The 17,529-nt window shown below is 40.8% G+C and overlaps 2 protein-coding genes across 2 annotated transcripts; one reads left to right on the forward strand and one right to left on the reverse strand.

Moving 5' to 3' along the window:
* The first annotated feature begins 91 nt into the window (after nucleotides 1-91).
* On the forward strand, nucleotides 92-12,508 carry LOC103428414 (uncharacterized). The gene is made up of 6 exons (XM_029105162.2): nucleotides 92-475; nucleotides 2,158-2,230; nucleotides 2,331-2,424; nucleotides 3,744-3,866; nucleotides 3,958-4,015; nucleotides 11,448-12,508. Exons 1-6 carry the CDS (start codon nucleotides 443-445, stop codon nucleotides 12,042-12,044), a joined length of 978 nt encoding a protein of 325 aa, XP_028960995.1. The 5' UTR covers nucleotides 92-442; the 3' UTR covers nucleotides 12,045-12,508.
* An 878-nt stretch (nucleotides 12,509-13,386) lies between these two features.
* On the reverse strand, nucleotides 13,387-16,116 carry LOC103438577 (cysteine proteinase inhibitor A-like). Its single transcript, XM_008377108.4, has 3 exons — nucleotides 15,745-16,116; nucleotides 14,943-15,144; nucleotides 13,387-13,655 (listed from the first exon to the last, which is right to left on the reverse strand). Exons 1-2 carry the CDS (start codon nucleotides 15,844-15,846, stop codon nucleotides 14,959-14,961), a joined length of 288 nt encoding a protein of 95 aa, XP_008375330.1. The 5' UTR covers nucleotides 15,847-16,116; the 3' UTR covers nucleotides 13,387-13,655; nucleotides 14,943-14,958.
* Between the last annotated feature and the right edge of the window lie 1,413 nt (nucleotides 16,117-17,529).

The raw sequence follows: 17,529 nt of genomic DNA on the forward strand, positions 1-17,529 counted from the left end.
CCAGCATTGAAGATCAAACGGTCAAGATTGTATAGCCAAGTACAATCATGCGTGTACTTTGAATAATACCTATCATCAGAAAGTGACATGTGGAGCGGTGCTTCAATGTCCTAGGTCCAACACCGTGAGTCTATCCGATCCTTAATATTATCATCTCTCTCTGCTTATGTTTCTATTTCCTCCAACTCGTACGGTCGGATATTCCGTTGGAACCAAAAAAACCAGTTTAATCTGTTTGTATTTTTCTTATTATTATATATATTTTTAATTTTATTTCAGAAGAAATAAAAAAACGTTTCGGATCTGAGGGGGGGTGCGATGGATTTTACACGACAATGATGAAAGCAGCAATCATTCTTCTGCGGCTCTGAAAATTCGATTCTCTTTCGGTTTCCCTGTAGTTTTGCCTTTTCGATTTAATTAATGCTTCAAATCTGACGCCATGAGGAAGAAGCTCGATACCCGTTTTCCTGCTGTAAGTACCCTCTTACTCTCGCTCGTTCCGTTCCTTTGTCTAGGGTTTATGTTTTTTTTCTCAGATCGAGTTTTAATTTGTTTGGTTGCTAGGAAATTAGGGAAAGGAAGAGAAATTTTGGATTGTTGTAGGTTTGCTGTGCTAATCGTGGGTTTAATTAGGGGGATTAATGAATTATGTTTCGGTGCTTTGAATTGTTTGGTTAAAGTTTCAATTTTTTGGGGGATTTTTGAGATATTTGATCTGGGTCGGGTTTTTCTAGGCCGTATTGTTCTTTTCTTTGATGGGACTATGGTTTTAGGGAGAATTGGGTGATGGGTTTGTTGTTTTGGGGTTATCTGATTTGGTCTTGGGATTTGGTTCATATCGATGATTTCGCCTAGGGTTTGTAAATTGGTACTTGAATCATTGGGGTTTTGTTTGTGGAGATAAACTTGCTTAGTTGCTCTTGTGGTGATGTGGTTTTGCAAATAGGTCAAGATTAGTTGATGACTTGTGAGGCCCCTGAGGGCTAAATCTGGTCTTGTTTTATTAAATATTCCTTTCAAATGAGAAGTTGGATTTGGGTTTGGATTATTTTTCAAGATTGTAAAACAACTAGAGGATTTTATTTCGTGGGGTGTTATAAAACCGAAGCTTACACTTCCTCAACTACTTTGTTATCCATATACTACACATGGTTCAAGAGTAGCTCTGTAACTGTAAGGCGCTGGCCAAGGCGATCAAGAGTTGTGAATCTTATGTTTGAAACTTTCTTAAAGAAAAAAAAAGGAAGGAATGGAAGAAACATTTTTTTTCTTATGCAGATTTAGCTATGCATTGGTAACTTCATGATTGAAAATTTGAATGAGTGACATACAGTTTGGTACTTTATGAAGTGCTGCTGCATGTCGTTTCAGTATTTAATTGTTCTCTTATGTGGAGACCAAGATGGGATTAACCTCTCCATATAATATTAATCGTGTATCTGCATGTGTAAATTGTGTGTGAAGACTGAAATATGAAAGAACAGATTCCTCTTTTATACTTTTTGTATAGCACCTTTGTTTACACTTCAGAGAAAGAGATTGTGTCAAGAATCATGGTTTATGCTGTTGTTTGCCATCGTTGTTTACCTTTCCGTGACTTTTCTTTAGCTTAATACCGGCAAAAGGGGGGAAGAGAGAGAGAGAGAGAGAGAGAGAGAGATTAACATTTTGTTGGTTATTAGTCCTTCATGTAGCAAATATCATTTAAATTACCCCGAGTTTCTTTGATGTTTCGTGTGCCAAGTGTGGGATTATGTTATATAGGATTTCTTTGATAGCACTTGCCATTTACCCTTAGAGTGTCCACGTAGGGGATGCAATAAATTTTGGAGAACCCCATATCTTTGAGTGAAGTATGTTGATGAACCTTTTTTTTTTCTTTAGAAGTAGTAATTAAGTAACTCCGCCTATGTAAGTTTATCTTACATGGCCGGTCCCAAGCCCGGGTAAAGGAGGAGGGGGAGGGCGTCAGGTAGTCGACAGCCGGCACTCCACAGTTACGTCGAATCCTTATAAGAAGTAGTAATTAAGTTATTTGCCTTGTGCTTCCTATTTGAAGAATGATGAATGATGTTTAGTTTATTAACACTAGTTTAGCTCTGAAGTTATACATCTATCTGACCCCCATTCTGAAACACAATTTTAATCTGGCAGGCCCGGATTAAAAAGATTATGCAAGCTGATGAAGATGTTGGGAAGATAGCATTAGCAGTGCCTGTTTTAGTGTGTGAGTACTTCTAACTTCTGGAATAGTAAAATAGCATCCCACCAGGTTATTTGTTTTGCTTTTTGGGTTGCTTATGCTACTCATCTTGCATATTATGCAGCTAAAGCGTTGGAGCTATTCTTGCAAGACCTTTGTGACCGTACCTATGAGATAACCCTCCAAAGAGGAGCCAAAACCATGAATGCAGTGCATCTGTAAGTCAAAGATTGAACGATGTTTATCCGTTTACTTATTTAGTTTTAAGGGACTAATACAAAATAAATTTATAGTAAAGTACTACAACAGTAGTGAAATGATTACTCCAATTGTACAGTAAAAACCTGAACCAGAAACTGCAGTTTCAATTTGCACAATTAGAGAGAAATGCTCTATTTTTAAAGTCTTTAGAACCTTATTCCCACAATGAATTTTAGAAGTGCACTCTCTATTCCACAATTAACAACCTCCTTCTCAGCTTCAAAAATCCTAAAGATAGGTTAAAAAAATTCTCAATGAGCAGACAAAAACGAAAGAGCGAGAATCACCCAATTTAACCTTTTGCAGTGCAGCAGAATGATAGAGGAATATTAGAACAAGGTTATGTGCAAAATTTAGGTTTCCTGCTTTGAATATCAGAACAAGTATTAATTTTTAGACATATCAAAGTAATAATGTGTACTTTGCAAGGTAGTCTATCTTTCCAAATCATTTTGGATGGTCATCAGTCAACCCATTAGAACAGAGTTTACATGGGAATATTCTGTAATTCTAGAAGAGTCAATTTACCCATCTTTTATGGTATTTTCAATGAAATATAGAAAAGAAGAGAGCTCATCAATCTCAACATCACTTAAATTTCTTCAGATCCAGCCAAATAATTAGCAATTGTATATTTTGGACGGATGACAACCTCAGAAGACATGGATATAAATGAAATTATGAGAGAATGAATTGGATTCCTTTAGCATCGAACCTTTAAATTAGAATTCTCCTACCCATTAGCATCGACACAGTACGTTGGATAGTAACATGCTATAATTCTACGATGATCAAGTAAGCCGTAGTTCCTAGATACAATTTTTTATTTTTTCAGGATAAGTACAACATTATTAGAGAAATCCACATCAACAGTAACATGGAGTTGGTATACTGAACTTTATTGCAGAGCTCATGCCGAAGAATGATCTAATTGCCTAAGGAGAGATATGGTTATATTTTCTAGTACCTGATTAAATATGTTTAAGCTTATGCCGTTCAAATTTTCTGGCACTTGAAGAATCTTTCTGAAGAAAGAAAGATTCTTTCTTTCTTATAGCCGACCCCACTTAGTGGGAAAAGGCTTTGTTGTTGTTGTTGTTGTTGTTGTTGAAGAATCTTTCTGAAACTAAATTAAGATTATCTAGTTGTAATATTCACTCAAATTTGTTTTTACTGCATTATCTTTTAAAGAAAATTTTGCACCAGAGTTGAATATAAAGTGCCCTGTGTCTCCCAGTTACATGAGCCAAATCTTATTTCTCTATCCTGTTTGCAGAAAGCACTGTGTACAGAGCTATAATGTGTTTGATTTTCTGAGGGACATCGTCAGCAGAGTTCCTGACTATACTCATGGTCATTCTGATGCTGCTGCCGATGACCGAGCCCTTTCAAAAAGAAGGTATATTAGATGATCTATTCTTGTTATTTCGCAATATCCTTAATCCATGAGATTGTCATTTGAATCTACTTACTGATATATTTTTCTGCAGAAAACCACCAGGTGATGAAGGCATTGACAGTGATGAAGAATTGAAGAGGAGCAAGATGGTAACTTTAATGGAACCCTACAATTAATCATTATCTTTTGTTCTTAACATAAAACCAATTTCCTTTTGCAAAAAGAAAAAACATAAAACCAACTTCCACACACATTGGGTGATTACCTTCTCTTTGAAAATGGCTTGTTTTTCTTCTTTTAGATTCCACCATCTAGTCCTTGGGCACTTCCAAGTCTTGTTCTTTTGTCTTACTCTTTTGATATGTACATCCATCACCAACAAGCGATGTTGATTAGCCACGCTCTCTCCTGGTATAACTTTGCAATCCTTACAAGTTATACGATCCCCTTTCCTCATTAGAAGAAAATCTATTTGTGTTTTTGACAACCCACTCTTGTAGGTGATCACATGTTCTTCTCTCTTCTTAAAAAAGGTGTTGGCTAAGAAGAGATCATATGCCATTGCAAAATCCAAGATAGCTTCCCCATCCTCGTTTCTCTCCCCAAAACCATGGCCACCATGAAAACCTCCATAGTTGCCTGTCTCCCTGCCCACGTGTCCATTTAAATCTCCTCCTATAAATAACTTCTCCATCTGAGCAATTCCTTGCACCAAGTCTCCAAGATCTTCCCAAAATTTCTCCTTCGAACTCGTATCCAACCCTACTTGAGGTGCGTACGCACTAATCACATTGATAAGTTCTTGTCCTATTACAATCTTGATTGCCATGATTCTATCTCCTACCCTCTTGACATCTACAACATCTTGTACCAAGGTCTTATCCACGATGATGCCAACACCGTTTCTCGTTCTATTTGTGCCCGAATACCAAAGTTTAAACCCTGAGTTTTCTAGATCCTTTGCCTTACTACCAACCCACTTAGTTTCTTGTAGGCACATAATATTTATCCTTCTCCTCACCATAACTTCCACTACTTCCATAGATTTTCCCGTTAAGGTTCCTATATTCCACGTTCCTAAACGCATTTTGCTCTCTTGAACTCTACCCTTCTGTCCTAGCTTATTCACCCTCCCCCGTCTAATAGGATCAAAGTACTTCTTTTGTGTGTCCCGGGTAAAGTTGATAGGAGCATATGCTCCCAAACAACTTTGAGTGGAGTCGTTCGAAAAGAAGTTTCTATGGCCCCCTTGCTCATTTAACACTGCATCCGGGTGCCGATGGAGATACAGCGACCCTTGCTCACTTATCACTGTGCTCGGGCCACACAGCGCGCCACTTACGGGTGACGCCCTAGCTTTAGCGCGATTTTGTTCTGGATTCATTTTCATAAGGATTCGACGTGATCATGGAGTGCCGGCTGTCGACTACCTGACGCCCTCCCCCTCCTCCTTTATCCGGGCTTGGGACCGGCCATGTAAGACATAGGCGGAGTTAGATTAAAGAGTTCCTTGGTGTATGCTTTTCGCAGACGATATAGTGTTGATAGATGAAACTCAGGAAGGGGTAAATGCAAAGCTTAATCTTTGGAGAGAAGTGTTGGAATTTAAAGGTCTTCGCCTAAGCCGATCAAAGACAGAATATATGGAGTGCAAGTTCAGTGCAAATGGAGGCCAAAACGAGTTAGGGGTGAGGATCGGAGATCAAGAAATACCAAAGAGCGACCGTTTTCGTTACCTAGGATCTATCTTGCAAAAGAACGGAGAATTAGATGGAGATCTCAACCATAGAATACAAGCTGGATAGATGAAGTGGAAGAGTGCATCCGGCGTGTTGTGTGACCGTCGTATGCCACTGAAGCTCAAGGGAAAATTTTATAGGACGGCAATAAGGCCGGCGATGCTGTATGGCACAGAATGTTGGGCGGTGAAACATCAACACGTACACAAAATGGGTGTAGCGGAGATGAGGATGCTTCGTTGGATGTGTGGGCACACGAGAAAGGATAAGATTAGGAATGAGGATATCCGGGGTAAAGTAGGAGTAGCCGAAATTGAAGGAAAGATGAGAGAAAATCGGTTACGGTGGTTTGGACATGTGCAAAGAAGGCCTACTGACGCTCCGATTAGAAGATGCGACTATGGGACAGAGGTTCAGGGCCGAAGGGGTAGAGGAAGACCTAGGAAAACTTTGGAAGAGACTCTAAGAAAAGACTTAGAGTACTTGGATCTAACGAAGGACATGACACAGGATCGAGCACAATGGCGTTCTAAGATTCATGTAGCCGATCCCACTCAGTGACTTGGATTTTCCAAGTCTCCAACCGAGAAGTTTTCCTCACTCGGGAAATTAAGGGAACACTACCCCAACCTACATGCTCCACTCAGAAAGTTTCAACATACAAGCTTCAACAAAAGAAAATTCAAAGAACTTAGCGAAGAAGGCTTTGGTGTATTTAACACAATACGTTGAAATGAAGGAAAGCTTATTTATTGATATCCCCGATAAGCTACAAATATGTACATATACATGAGTCAAAATAAACACACAAGAGGGAGCCTTCACAAAGGTTGCTTAGGAGAAGTCTCAGCAGTCGGTAGAGCCCCAGAAAGAGAAGGCACCGGAGGGGGATCATTTGGAGCCTCAGTACTGGACAGAACCCTAGAAGGAGGAGGCATCAGAGGTTGATCATTTGGAGCTTCATTACGCGGTACAGTCCCAGAAGACGAAGGCAATAAATGCCTTTGGAACAAACCCACAAATCTCTGATGATCAAGTAAAACCTGACCATCAGTTTCCTTCATCTGGTCAAGCTTCCTCTTCATGTTTGTAGCATAGTCATGTGCGAGCCGGTGCAACTGTTTATTCTCATGCTTGAGCCCTCTAATCTCCTGTTTGAGACTCATCACTTCAGCCGCCAATGATTCAACTTGGCGGGTTCGAGCAAATAGGCGTTGGGCCATATTAGATACAGAACCTGCACACTGAACACTGAGAGCCAGCGAATCCTTAACAGCTAACTCATCAGACCGTTTGGAAAGTAGTCTGTTATCTTTGGGAGTGAGAAGGTTCCTGGCCACCACCGCAGCGGTCATATCATTCTTCATCACGGAATCCCCAACGGTAAGAGGACCAGTAGGGGAGACGAAGGATGGGCGCCATATGTTGTCTGGAGAAGGCGGGGCTGCCTCTTCAACAAGGTTCAAGTCAAAACGACGGTCGGAGGGGCCAGACATTTTCAAAGGTGTTGAAGAGAGAAGAGGTCGGACAAATCAAGATCCTAGAAGTGCAAGAATGAAGCTTCTACTGGTGGAGATTCAAGTGTGCTTTGGAACTTAATGCCAGCCCCTATAAAAATCTGCACTCGACGGAGCTTCAGAAATCGAAGAGGCGCCTGCTCAGAAATCGAAGAGGCGTTTGCTTTCTCAAAAGCTGGGCTGCTTAGAGATAACGAGGGTTGATCTCAGAAATCGAAAAGGCGTTTGCTTTCTCAAAAGTTGGGCTGCTCAAAGACCACGAAGGTCGATCTCAGAAATCGAAGAGGCGCTCGCTTTCTCAAAAGCTAGGCTCCCCAGAGACCACGAGGGCCGATCTCAGAAATCGAAGAGGCACCTACTTTTCCAGCCTTGTCAGCACCTGTCACACGCACACTCAGCTTTGTGGAAATTATGGGCATTCTGTCAAAGACTTCTGGGGAGGTAGAAAACACATGAATCTTACTGTTCAATCACCCACTTCCCACACGCAACAATAGCTCATGGGTACCATAGATAACTTTGCCAAAGTTCTCTGCCAAAGTTGAGCACGTGAAGCTTGCAGCTCCCACTACATCGCTCTGACCAAGAAGGGTAAAAGAATAGCAAAGAAACAGCACTAACAAAGTTTAGACCCATAAATTTTGAAGGTCTAGCTACCATATTATTACCCACAAGGGTAAAGGAACAGTACCACTGCTGGATAATTGGAAAGTCCCTGTGTGTCAACCTCTGTGCTTCGTGGCAAGGTAGACTAGCAAACATGCCCAACCTTTACTCACATTCGAGAAAACACTCCCAATAAGATTGCTTGCTCCAAAATCGAAGAGGCACCGTCCTTCGAATCTCGAGAGCCAGACTCCCAACATGACTACTTTCTTAAAAATCGAAGAGAGGGTAAAGGAACAGTACCATTGCTGGATAATTGGAAAGTCCCTGTGTGTCAACCTCTGTGCTTCGTGGCAAGGTAGACTAGCAAACATGCCCAACCTTTACTCACATTCGAGAAAACACTCCCAACAAGATTGCTTGCTCCAAAATCGAAGAGGCATCGCCCTCCGAATCTCGAGAGCTAGACTCCCAACATGATTACTTTCTCAAAAATCGAAGAGACACTGCTCCCCGAATCTCGAGAGCCAGACCCCCAGCATGATTGCTTTCTAAAAAATCGATGAGGCATCGTTCTCCGAATCAATCGAAGAGGCGCTCGCTTTCTCAAAAGCTGGGCTGCTCAGAGACCACGAGGGCCGATCTCAGAAACCAAAGAGGTACCTACTTTTCCAGCCTTGTCAGCACCTATCACACGCACACTCAGCTTTGCAGAAATTATGGGCATTCTGTCGAAGACTTCTGGTGAAGTAGAAAGCACATGAATCTTACTGTTCAATCACCCACTTCCCACACGCAACAATAGCTCATGGGTACCACAGATAACTTTGCCAAAGTTCTCTGCCAAAGTTGAGCACGTGAAGCTTGCAGCTTCCACTACATCGCTCTGACCAAGAAAGGTAAAAGAATAGCAAAGAAACAGCACTAACAAAGTTTAGACATATAAATTTTGAAGGTCTAGCTACCATATTATTACCCACAAGGGTAAAGGAACAGTACCACTGCTGGATAATTGGAAAGTCCCTGTGTGTCAACCTCTGTGCTTCGTGGCAAGGTAGACTAGCAAACATGCCCAACCTTTACTCACATTCGAGAAAACACTCCCAACAAGATTGCTTGCTCCAAAATCGAAGAGGCACCGTCCTCCGAATCTCGAGAGCCAGACTCCCAACATGACTACTTTCTCAAAATCGAAGAGAGGGTAAAGGAACAGTACCATTGCTGGATAATTGGAAAGTCCCTGTGTGTCAACCTTTGTGCTTCGTGGCAAGGTAGACTAGTAAACATGCCCAACCTTTACTCACATTCGAGACAACACTCCCAACAAGATTGCTTGCTCCAAAATCGAAGAGGCACCACCCTCCGAATCTCGAGAGCCAGACTCCCAACATGATTACTTCCTCAAAAATCGAAGAGACACTGCTCTCCGAATCTCGAGAGTCAGACCCCCATCATGATTGCTTTCTCAAAAATCGAAGAGGCATCGTTCTCCGAATCTCGAGAGCCAGATACGACAGACCACTTTTTCAAAGTGCTCTGACAGAGTTAAAACAGGTGAAACTGGCAGCTCCCACTACCGTGCTATGACCAAGCAGGGTAAAGGAATAGCATTACTACTTGTTGTTAGGGAGACTCCTATATATGTCGACCTCCATCCCCAACGGACAGGCAGACCTGCAAAAATGCTCAACCCTTCATCATATCTGAGAGGGCACTCCCAACGAAGTCTTTCGAAATATTCAGCTTTCTTTCCCCCCGATAATACCTCTGCAAACAAGCTATACTAGAGCAAGAATATCTCATATCATCAGGGTTAAAAGCAAGAGTATCCCATATCATGCTTTTTCTCTGTCTTTTCTTTTGGCCTTGTTTTTACCTGCAAGACAAGGAGAAAGAGAGCAATCAGTCAGCACTTGGAATCAAGCTTCCAGCCAGGAACTGACTGCCTGGAACCCCTTACCTGATTACTTACCTGGCATTGCTCTCGAGTACTCATCCTCAACATCTTATGTTTCTAGGGAAGATTCCGCATCTGCTTGAGGAACAGATAGGGCAAGTGCGAAGGATACAAGGAAGCATGTGGAGACAAGCGTAACAGCACACGTGCCGATACATCCATTACTCTGTCAAAAGCAAAAGTATCCCATATCAGCAGGGTGGAACGTACTCTAGATTTGATGGACTTGTTTTGACCCTCAAATTCTTCAGTCGGCCTTATACTCTGGAGGAAACCAGAAAACCCTCCAGCTCAGTTCAAGAATAAGCCTGTTGAAAGTTACTTCTTCAAAAGCAAAAGTATCTCATATCATCTCTTCTCATTTTTCTTCTCTTTATCCTTCATGCTGCTGCAAGATGGGGAGAAGGTGAACAATCAGTCGGAGCTCTGATTGCTTACCTTGTCTGTCACCTCTTTCAGCAGACCCCCTAGCTCGGCGACTTGGGGGACTCCTACTACATGGTTTGTATCGCGCTTGACCAAGCCTGAAACTACAAGTAAGGTTCAAGTGAAATTGATACATTACCTTGTGCATCTCCACCAGTTAAAGATACCACCCCTGGATGGAGGAAGAGTACTTCCAGAGAAGATGCCATATCTACCTATGAGACAGATAAGGCAAGTTAAGACGACACCACACTTCGATACTTAGAAGTTTCGTGATTACGAGATCATTCTCCCACAATATTTCCTAATGTCATTTGTACTAAATCATTCACTTGTACTCACTAAAGGAGAGCTTGAACCTATGTACTTCTGTAAACCCTTCACAATTAATGAGAACTCTTCTATTCCGTGGACGTAGCCAATCTGGGTGAACCACGTACATCTTGTGTTTGCTTTCCTATTTCTATCCATTTATATACTTATCCACACTAATGACCGGAGACATCTAGCGAAGATCACAAAAAAACGACCGTTTTCGCTACCTAGGATCTATCTTGCAAGAGAACGGAGAATTAGATGGAGATTTCAACCATAGAATACGAGCTGGATGGAAAGAGTGCATCCGGCGTGTTGTGTGACCGTCGTAGGCCACTGAAGCTCAAGGGAAAATTTTATAGGACGGCAATAAGGCCAGCGATGTTGTATGGCATAAAATGTTGGGTGGTGAAGCATCAACACGTACACAAAATGGGTGTAGCGGAGATGAGGATGCTTCGTGGGATGTGTGGGCACACGAGAAAGGATAAGATTGGGAATGAGGATATCCGAGGTAAAGTAGGAGTAGCCGAAATTGTAGGTAAGATGAGAGAAAATCGGCTCCGGTGATTTGGACATGTGCAAAGAAGGCCGACTGACGCTCCGGTTCGAAGATGTGACTACGGGACAGAGGTTCAGGGCCGAAGGGGTAGAGGAAGACCTAGGAAAACTTTGGAAGAGACTCTAAGAAAAGACTTAGAGTACTTGGATCTAACGGAGGACATGACACAAAACCGAGCGCAATGGCGTTCTAGGATTCATATAGCCGACCCCACTTAGTGGGAAAAGGCTTTGTTGTTGTTGTTGTTGTTGTTGAACTCTTTAATCTAAGTGATGTCTCTTTTGGTTTCTTTAGGATGTCCAGGTTGAAGACATAAATATTTTGTGAATTTATATATACAAGTTTGAATAGAGGATCCGAGTTGGTTTTGTTTGTGCTTGGGCTGAATTAGCTGTTAACTAAATGCAATATGCAGAGTTTCACTGTTGTCAAAAACTTTATTTTACTTTTTCTCTGCAGCTTGAGATAAAAAATAGCAGCAGCAGCGGCAGAGGAAGAGGCCGAGGACGGGGTCGAGGCCGTGGACGTGGTCGGACCACTGAAAGAGACACTTCGCACCATGAGACTGAATCTGATCCGTGCACATCTCTTCGGCAGATCACTGAACCTAATCCAAACCCTGGAATGGTGGTGGATGATGTTTCCGAGTCAAAGGATATATTGAAAGAAAATGCCATTGCACCTGATGAATCCGATCCAGCAGTTAGAAACTTTGATCTGAATGCCGAAGTTAATGATGCTGAGGACATAAAAGCTGCCGCAACAGCAGCCCAAGCCGCCGCAACAGCAGCCCAAGCTTCCGCAACAGTAGCCCAAGCTGCGGCAACTGCATCCCAAGCTGCCCCAACAGCATCCCAAGCTGCCCCAACGGCATCCCAAGCTGCCCCAACGGCAGCTCAAGCCTCATCAGCTGGACCTATCTCCGAGCCTAAACATGAAGAATATCCTGGGTGGTCTCTCTCTGATGTGGATGGAATGGCCATTGATCCTGTTCAACTTGCAAATCTCAGCAGAAGGCTAGACGAGGATGAGGAAGATTATGACGAAGAGGGCTAAATTCCACTCGATGGCTTATTGTCCCAAAGAAGGGTAGCGGGATCAAGATCAGTGGAAAGCTCTTGAAGGAAAACTAAATAAAAGTATACAAAAGCTGGAATAGCGACCTAAATGGAGATGAAATGGCCCGTGCACTTTGTCCCAACGAAGAGTCCGAATTTCTCTTCCTGTCCAATGTTAGCATCGTAGCATTTCCTAACATCCATTTCCAGAGGTAGCATTTCCGTGACGATGGCAGAGAGGATAGCCTCTGCAAATTGACTCTTAGCAGTGTATGAAGAATATGGCACCCTTGAATAGCGGTGGATTGCCCTATGAGTGGTTTGCCTTTTTAATTTACTGTGTTTGTTATAGATTTTCAGTACAAGTAGTAGCTTGCTCGTCGTTATCGCGTGGAAGGTAATAGTTCTGTTAGCCCTTTCAATTAATCTTCTGACCAGTGAATTGGATTTTCTTTTCCTTTCCTTCTCTTGCTCTTTTAAGAAGTTCCGCAACGAGATGCATACGCGTTGCTAATAGTTTGCATAATTTCAATGGTGGTGAAGATTCGGCAGCGATGTGTTTCTGCCGTGCCGATAACATAACGTGTCTGTTTCTTCCATGGTTCATCCTAAGGAAACCCTGGTGCCTCAAATATTATTTGTATATATTATTTGCAAATCTAAATGTTTCCTGAAAGGTTTCTGGATGGAATGGTTTGGAAGTATGGAGTTTGGATTTTGAAAGCTAGCCATACAAATATTAGATATATTTGTGCTGCATTCGAAACTGGTATTGAAATTTCTTGCTTGGAGTCGAAGTTGAAAACATTTAGGAGACGCTACGCGTACCTGCACCCGCCAAAGGTTAATGGGTAGGGTTTGTGTGAGTGAAATGACGAGAACCTCTCGATCGATTGAGAGGTTAGAACTAAATGATGCATGCCTATACGAGAGGTTTTTTAACCAATTCAGAAAGTCACTTGATCACTTGATCCTGTATATATGAGGAAGATTGTGCATGATACTGACGGTAGGTGTTGAGCCAAGTGCTTAATGAAGATAGCATACCACCTATTCGAATTTTTATTTTAACAAGCAATAGTATCTACATTAAGCGGATGAAGGAGTAGATTAAGTCTTACATTGGGTTACTCGTAGTAATATGGTTCAACTTCGTCTTTGACGAGAATTAAATCTAAAACCTCTCACAATTTCTAATAATAAAAATAAAAAAAATAAAAAAATCCTAAGACTTTTCACTTACAAGTGAAGTAAAATACCGCTGGACCGTAATACTAGCACCGCCAATTGAAATTAATGAACAGAAAAAGGATGGAAAAGAAAGAAGAAGAAAATAGGGATGGGCAATAGACTTATAATACCTTATAATATAGATACAAATTGGAAAACCGAGTACATCACTAGTGACCAGGTTTTGTTATTGATTACGACACAAAAGAAACACTGAACAGCAACCAAACCATGTATATACACCACAATTTGCCATGACACAAATTCAAGGTAACTTCATTATTCTTAATTCTTACGTACTTCGACTTTAAACTTCTCTTCCTTGCCTCCCTTGTTGCACCTTTAGAAGCATGTTGAACTTTGCTTTCTCGTCTGTCCCCTGCTTTCACAATGTGAACACGTTAAAATAAGCAAAAGTTCGAATCAACCGATCTTGCAAATGTTTAACCATATATATCACAGCATTTGAGCGAATCTAACATGTTGAATGTACAAAACTCAATTATCTGAAAGAAAAAAAGAAGCTGTAATAAACAAAACAAACTTCATTGAATTACCAGGAAGCTCGTGAGCATGACAAAGATTTAAATGCAAATTTGGGAACAAAAATACAAATTTTAATCATCTGAACCATTCAAACACTAGGGTTCCATTTGGTTGTAACGTTTTGAAATGAGACTTCGATCGTCTATAAGGCTACAAATATGGCATCTCAACCCCTAAGTTTTTAACAGTTTCGTTACTTTACTGACCTTTCTTTTCAACAAGAAGATAAACAGTCTCCTTCTTGACCTTCCCAACTATGAAATAAGAAGAATACATGAAATGCCCACTACCATGAGGAAACTAAAATTAATTTGGAAATGTAATAGCTAGGAACTACTCAAGAGTCAAGAAAAAGGAGTATATTCGAGGTTGCACCCAAAGAAGAAAAGGATCCCAAGGAACTAAAAGCTCCTCCTAGACACTTACAATATGAGTTCACAAACGTCACCTGGTTGAGAGCACTAAACAAGATGAGATGATGTGACTGCATCAACCAGACTGAATGATATTCTTAGAAAGCTTGGACTTGACAGTTTTTTAGACAAATATCATTTGCAAAGATGAAGAGAAAATGACGGTAAGGCTAATAAAACAACCAAACAAAATTCATGGCCTAAGATGCATACTTTTAATGTCTGGATTCCCTTTCAGTGGATATACACGGTTAAGATAAGAAAGCAAGGTCCGAGTCTTCAAATTGTGGGATTCGAATTGGATTTTTTGGCCTACATTGCTTATAATTGAGTCATAGAAATGTTAAACTCTTTCTTAAACAGTCAAATTTACATGCGTAAGCAAACGAAATTAAGCTTTGTTCATGTTAATTGCTTCCACAGACACTTAGGTCTTTCCGTGAACACCCCGTTAAATCTCTCAAATAGAGTTATCATTCCAGTAATGTTCCAAAATATCACTCATAATAAAGTTGAATAAAGAACCTGACATTATCAGCATAAATCCAAATCTAATACCTTATATGCTTCTATCCATATCGACCCCAAAAAGTAAAAGACAGATCAAAACAACCAAAACCTACCCCAAATCAAATACACAATTCTCCAAAACTAAGTAAACAGTACACTTGTAATTATTTAGCTTAAAATAATGGAAGGGCAGAAACCTTGGAGACGAACAAACTAGGAGTCAGAAACAAGCTTGAACTCCTGCACTTGCTTGAAGTGCTCCCATGGCTTTACCCACACCTTGGCTTCATAAACCTTCTTCTTTCCGCCATCTGTGACCTCGATTTTCAGATAATGCATAGTGCCCGAAACCACTTGTACCTTATCATCCAATACCCTTACAAACTCAAGCAGAGTATTCTGCACAATATTCAATTGATCAATCAATTTATAAATTAGGACTCTTTTCTAGGAAGCACTTCTGCTCATAAGCACTTGTATAAAAAGTTCTTTCATTAGAAAGTCATAAACTTCTTTAAAAATCCAAGCACTTCATGAAGAAACTGCTTCTATGACTCGGTAGTTATCCAATTAATCAATCAATTTCTTAGTTATGGATCTTTTCTAGGAATCACTTTTGCTCATAAGCACTTATGTCAAAAGTTCTTTCATTACAAAACCATTGAAATTTTCATAAAAAAATCCAGGATAGTGCCACACCCATGTTTGCCTCCCACGTCCCCTTATTAATTTTCGAGCATTAATCTTCTTCAATTCATTCTATCCAACAGAAAAAAATTAAGAGGGGGTGTCTGTGAAGTAAAAAAGGGGTGCGGTAGCACTACCCAAAATCCAAACGACTCCCCCTTCCTGAAAAAGCACTTGGAAGCACTTCATAAAGAAGCATCCGGCAAGTGCTTCTCTAGAAAGTGCTTCTACGACATCGCAAACAGGACCGATCAATCAAAAACCATCCACAATTTAAATCAGAAACAAAAAGGGTACGGAAATGGAAGGTACCTCCTTCTTGTTGTGTTCATCGACGGCGTAGCGAGCAAGGCTTTCGGTCTCGACGCTGTTGGCGGAACCTTGGTTATCGCGGATTGTACCAACGGCGGCCATGTTTGATTCTGCGGCGAGCTCTGTATGTACTTCGGAATTGGATTTGATTTTTGTATGCAGAAGAAGAAGAGTTTTGTGGCTATTAATACACACCCTCTCAAGGACGAAGACTCCGCCGACGCGCTTGACAAGGAAAATTCGCCCTGTCGATCCTCTGGTATCGTGACACGTGGCGAATCTTTTTGTTATCCGTTTCTTCCTCTGTAAGGTTTTGTTTTCTTTTTGTTAGTTTATTGTTTTTTTGTTACGAGAAAGGCTTAATCTATAAGTTTTGAAGACGACTTTTTTGTATGTAGTTTATGTCTTGTTAATGTGCATCACTGTATTACCGTATTAGTGACTGTTAAAATTAGAATTCCAATTCTCGAAAAGTAATCTTGTATTTACATTGAGAAATTAAACATTATTTTCTCATGCGGTTGTGCTACAAATAAAAATGAGTGGTGTTATGACCATCCCATTATCTTATCTCATCACCCACATTATATTCACACCCTCTTTAAAAAACGTAAAAACACATAAACTCTTTCCTCACCCACCATTATTCCTAAAATAACCCTACATCTTTATTCTTCAAATTTTTCTTGCTTTAAAAAAGTACAATTATCATTAAACAAAATTCTGCAACTACAAAAATCCCCATAATAGTCGCACTAACCCTCTAAACCCTAGCCATGCCGCCACCACCACCCTTGAAAACCCTATCCTAAATGTACCAGCACCGTCAAAACTACACCGCACCAATAACCAACGCCCCGCCTCAGTCACCAACCATCGCAGCAGCACCACGTCCCCAAACCGCTCTGGTAGTCAGCAGCACCATGAGTCCCTTAAACCCTGAACCAGTCTATTCTCGAGCCTCTCCATTCTTGATTGGTGTTTGCCAGCTAGAGCAAGTAACATCCATATGAGATGTATGTGAATACCTCTATTCGACAAGATTTCGAATAACTTGGACGAAAATGATTAAATCTGTAAACCCTAATAAAGGATTATCCAGGGAAATGGGACCTTGAATCCGATTGGATTTTTTATTGGGTTGATTGTTGTAGAGGCAGTGGAGATTACTGAGAGAGCCCGGCAACACCGCCGTGAGGGAATAAGGCTAAGGGGATTATAGGGGTCATAATTGGGGAGGGCTTTTTAGTGTTTTTCCTTCTTTTTTTTCTCATTTTTTTTTATTTAGGTTTTAAACTTTCAAGTATATAACTAATAATTAGGTGCCAAGACATGATTGGTTGGTCTTTAGACCTTTGAAGGTCATTTTACACAAGGGTAAATTTGGCAATAAAATTATGAGTTCAAGGTGAGTAGGGAAATAAGACAAAGGGGTGGGCTTAACAGTACTCAATAATTAGGCTTGTCAGGTGAGTGGGAGGATCGAGCTCAAGACACTTCCCCTGAGGTTAGGAGTTAGGACGTCTCTCCGAGGAAAAAGATCCTTGCTGGATCCTTTTTTTGAAGATCTTTGGGATCCCGTAGTGTTCACTTTAACAAAAAATCACATTTTTACACTAAAAAGTCAATCTTGGTACTATTTACTTTACCCTTTATTTTGTCATTATCATTAAAACTCAAAGTTTTCAAGCTCTTTTCATCAATTTTCCTAATTTTAAAATGATTTTTTACCGCACGATGTGCGATGAACAATCACGATCATGGAATTCCTAAAATCCATATGAA

Source organism: Malus domestica, chromosome 07 (genome assembly GCF_042453785.1).
Source record: "Malus domestica chromosome 07, GDT2T_hap1".
NCBI lineage: Eukaryota > Viridiplantae > Streptophyta > Magnoliopsida > Rosales > Rosaceae > Malus > Malus domestica.